The sequence below is a fragment of the Cystoisospora suis genome, assembly GCF_002600585.1.
Source record: "Cystoisospora suis strain Wien I chromosome Unknown contig_11118, whole genome shotgun sequence".
In the NCBI taxonomy this organism is placed as follows: Eukaryota; Apicomplexa; class Conoidasida; order Eucoccidiorida; family Sarcocystidae; genus Cystoisospora; species Cystoisospora suis.
This window is the reverse complement of record NW_027163890.1, coordinates 1-2,391: the sequence shown is the minus strand read 5'-3', so window position 1 is coordinate 2,391 and position 2,391 is coordinate 1. Positions and strand designations below refer to the sequence as shown.

At 54.4% G+C, this 2,391-nt stretch overlaps 1 protein-coding gene across 1 annotated transcript; it reads right to left on the bottom strand.

Moving 5' to 3' along the window:
• Positions 1-234: 234 nt before the first annotated feature.
• Positions 235-2,359, bottom strand: CSUI_011370 (uncharacterized protein; the record flags this gene model as incomplete). Its single annotated transcript, XM_068071469.1, has 2 exons — positions 1,107-2,359; positions 235-680 (listed from the first exon to the last, which is right to left on the bottom strand). Coding segments are annotated over exons 1-2 (687 nt in total), but the record flags the coding sequence as incomplete, so codon positions are not given.
• Positions 2,360-2,391: the final 32 nt, after the last annotated feature.

Below are 2,391 nucleotides of genomic sequence, written 5' to 3'. Positions count from 1 at the left end.
GACTGCTCCCAGACTTTGCCAGCGACACCGAGAGCTACCCTTTCATGTAGCGCTCTGCAAGCTTAGACGTCCCGTTTCGCAATGTGTTCCGAGAAAGAGAGAGAGACAAGGTGACCTTGGGTGTACGCATAGTCCGGATTCTTGGTGATGTGGCGGAAGAAAGGACTGTGAAAAAGTGAATCGAATCCCCGCCGGGGTACATGCGTGGTAGGATCCGTGCGAATGAAACTGACCTAATCCTTCGGCGGTGAAACTGGCGAGGGCCGGAAGATCTGTGCCGCGAAGGTGATCTGGTATCACTCCTTTAAAAAGTACCACTCGCTCTCTCGCTGTCAGCTTTCCCACAGCCGACACAACGTGTTGAACTACAGCCACCACCGTAGGCTTGGTGATCCCAAGGGTCTGCCAAGCCCGGTGGAGCTGGCTTGCTAGCTCGCACGTTGGACTATGACGCAAGCCGTTCGTCGCACTCGTCATCGTCCTCGACAAAGGATCCGGGAAGACCCGGGACATTCTCATTAGCGTGACGTCCGCTTGAAGCATTGAGACGAGTAAGGCACTGAGCTGTCGTTCTGTTGGTGTTTCTTCCTTTTCTACGGCATCCATAGCGGATCTTAATGCCCTAGACCTGTCACCTTCTTCCTCTTCCAACATAGCAGTCCACATGCGCTCCTCCTCAGCTGAATGCACAACAGAAGAAAGCGAGTCGTTAACGCTACAACGAAAAGCGAGCCTACGATATGACGATACTTGCGAATCAGCCTCTCCAAGTTCAGATTTCGGCACGGAGGGTTTCGGTTGCCTCGACTCGCCCGACCGACCAAATCGTGCTGTTCATCATGTGACCACCACGTAACTAGTAGTAGTAGAAGGCATAGTCTCACAGATTCAGCCCCTTTGTAGTTAGCCCAAAGGAAAGAAACACGCTTCGGGACTCATAGACGCACTTTCATGAAAAGCAACCGTCGACCAAAAGTCGGTGACCTGCTACGTAGGGACCAGTTTGTATGTGTGGAAGTATACTGATCCCTGAAGCCCCACCTTTGTCCCTCTTAGTCCCCTCCTCCCCCCTCCGTCCCTCCCTTCTAAGTGCTTTGTTTGCTCACCCGTGGCTATCCGGGAGTGCGTGAAGCGTCTGTGCGAAGAGAGCTTAGATGCGGCTTCGGCAACGATAGAAAGATGCTCGAGGGCGTCGACTGCCTGGCGGGGGCGAGTATTGACTAGCTCGCGCGAGCGAGTCTCGGCTCCCTGGAGCGGGCGGGTCTCGATTCCCTGGCGCAGAAGGGCGCGGACGACTGCGCTGGAGGAGCTATCATCACGGTGGGGCGGACGCACGACTTCAGGCATGATACAGTCGATCGCAAGAATCGGGAGAATAGACGTAAAATAACTCGAGGATAGTGACGTCGTGAAACAGAAGACAGCAATGAAGTTCCCCGGGCCTCGGGTCACTCAACCCTCGGGCTAAACACTAGACCGCAAAGGAAGGTGGAGCCATCGCCGCGCAGCATGGCTTCGCCCAAGCGAAGCGCTCGTCCCTACCAGTTTCGAAATAATGAACTTACATAATACTCAGGCTGGCTCACGACACAATCCCCACAGGCAGATAAACTGTCTCTTTCAACTGGGTGGGGTTATATCAGCAGAAATCCGACAGAGCTTGTGGGCTCGTCTCGTTAAGTAACAACTGAATTGAACAGACAGAATTCGCAAACTCCCATCCCTATACATCCCGCCCGACTATTCCGAGGCAGTTGGACGTCTTCGCTTTTCCCTATCTCTTCATCGCTGATATGCATGAGAGGCATTTCTGTTCCCGACCGGCGGCGCGGCCACCTACTGATATATTCACGGGGCGTTAAGGCTTGCCCAAGTGCGCCTTCCTCGTCCTTCATAGCTGCGTTTTGGAGAAAGAGCAAGGCAACAAAGGACACGCAGACACACGCACTTCTGCAGAATACACCCTCGCCGAGGAAAGAAGCACTGTCTGCCCCCCCCAAATGAAAAAAGAGTGGTCTACTACTGCGGTCCCTCTCAGCAGTCGATGCTGGGCCTGCCGGCACGGTCGTCCACAGGAATAACGTCCGCCCCCAAGACTCTCTCGGCTATACCCCGGCGACTCCAAATCTCCCGCCAGAGTCCCGAAGGTCTTAATGCTGCCCCTCACTGCTGACCCCCCGTTAGGCGCCGTGAAGCGAGCGATGAAAGTTACAGAACACGTAAATATCCCTCTAGTCGCACAGCATCAGTAAGGAGCCGCAGCCGAACCATCGAAACTCTTCATACTCCTCTAGCTGGCTGTCCACCTACACCACTCGCAGACAAATCTACGCAACTTTTGATCGCTAGAGACGATACCTGCCGCATCCGAACGTGATGGCAAAGCCACAA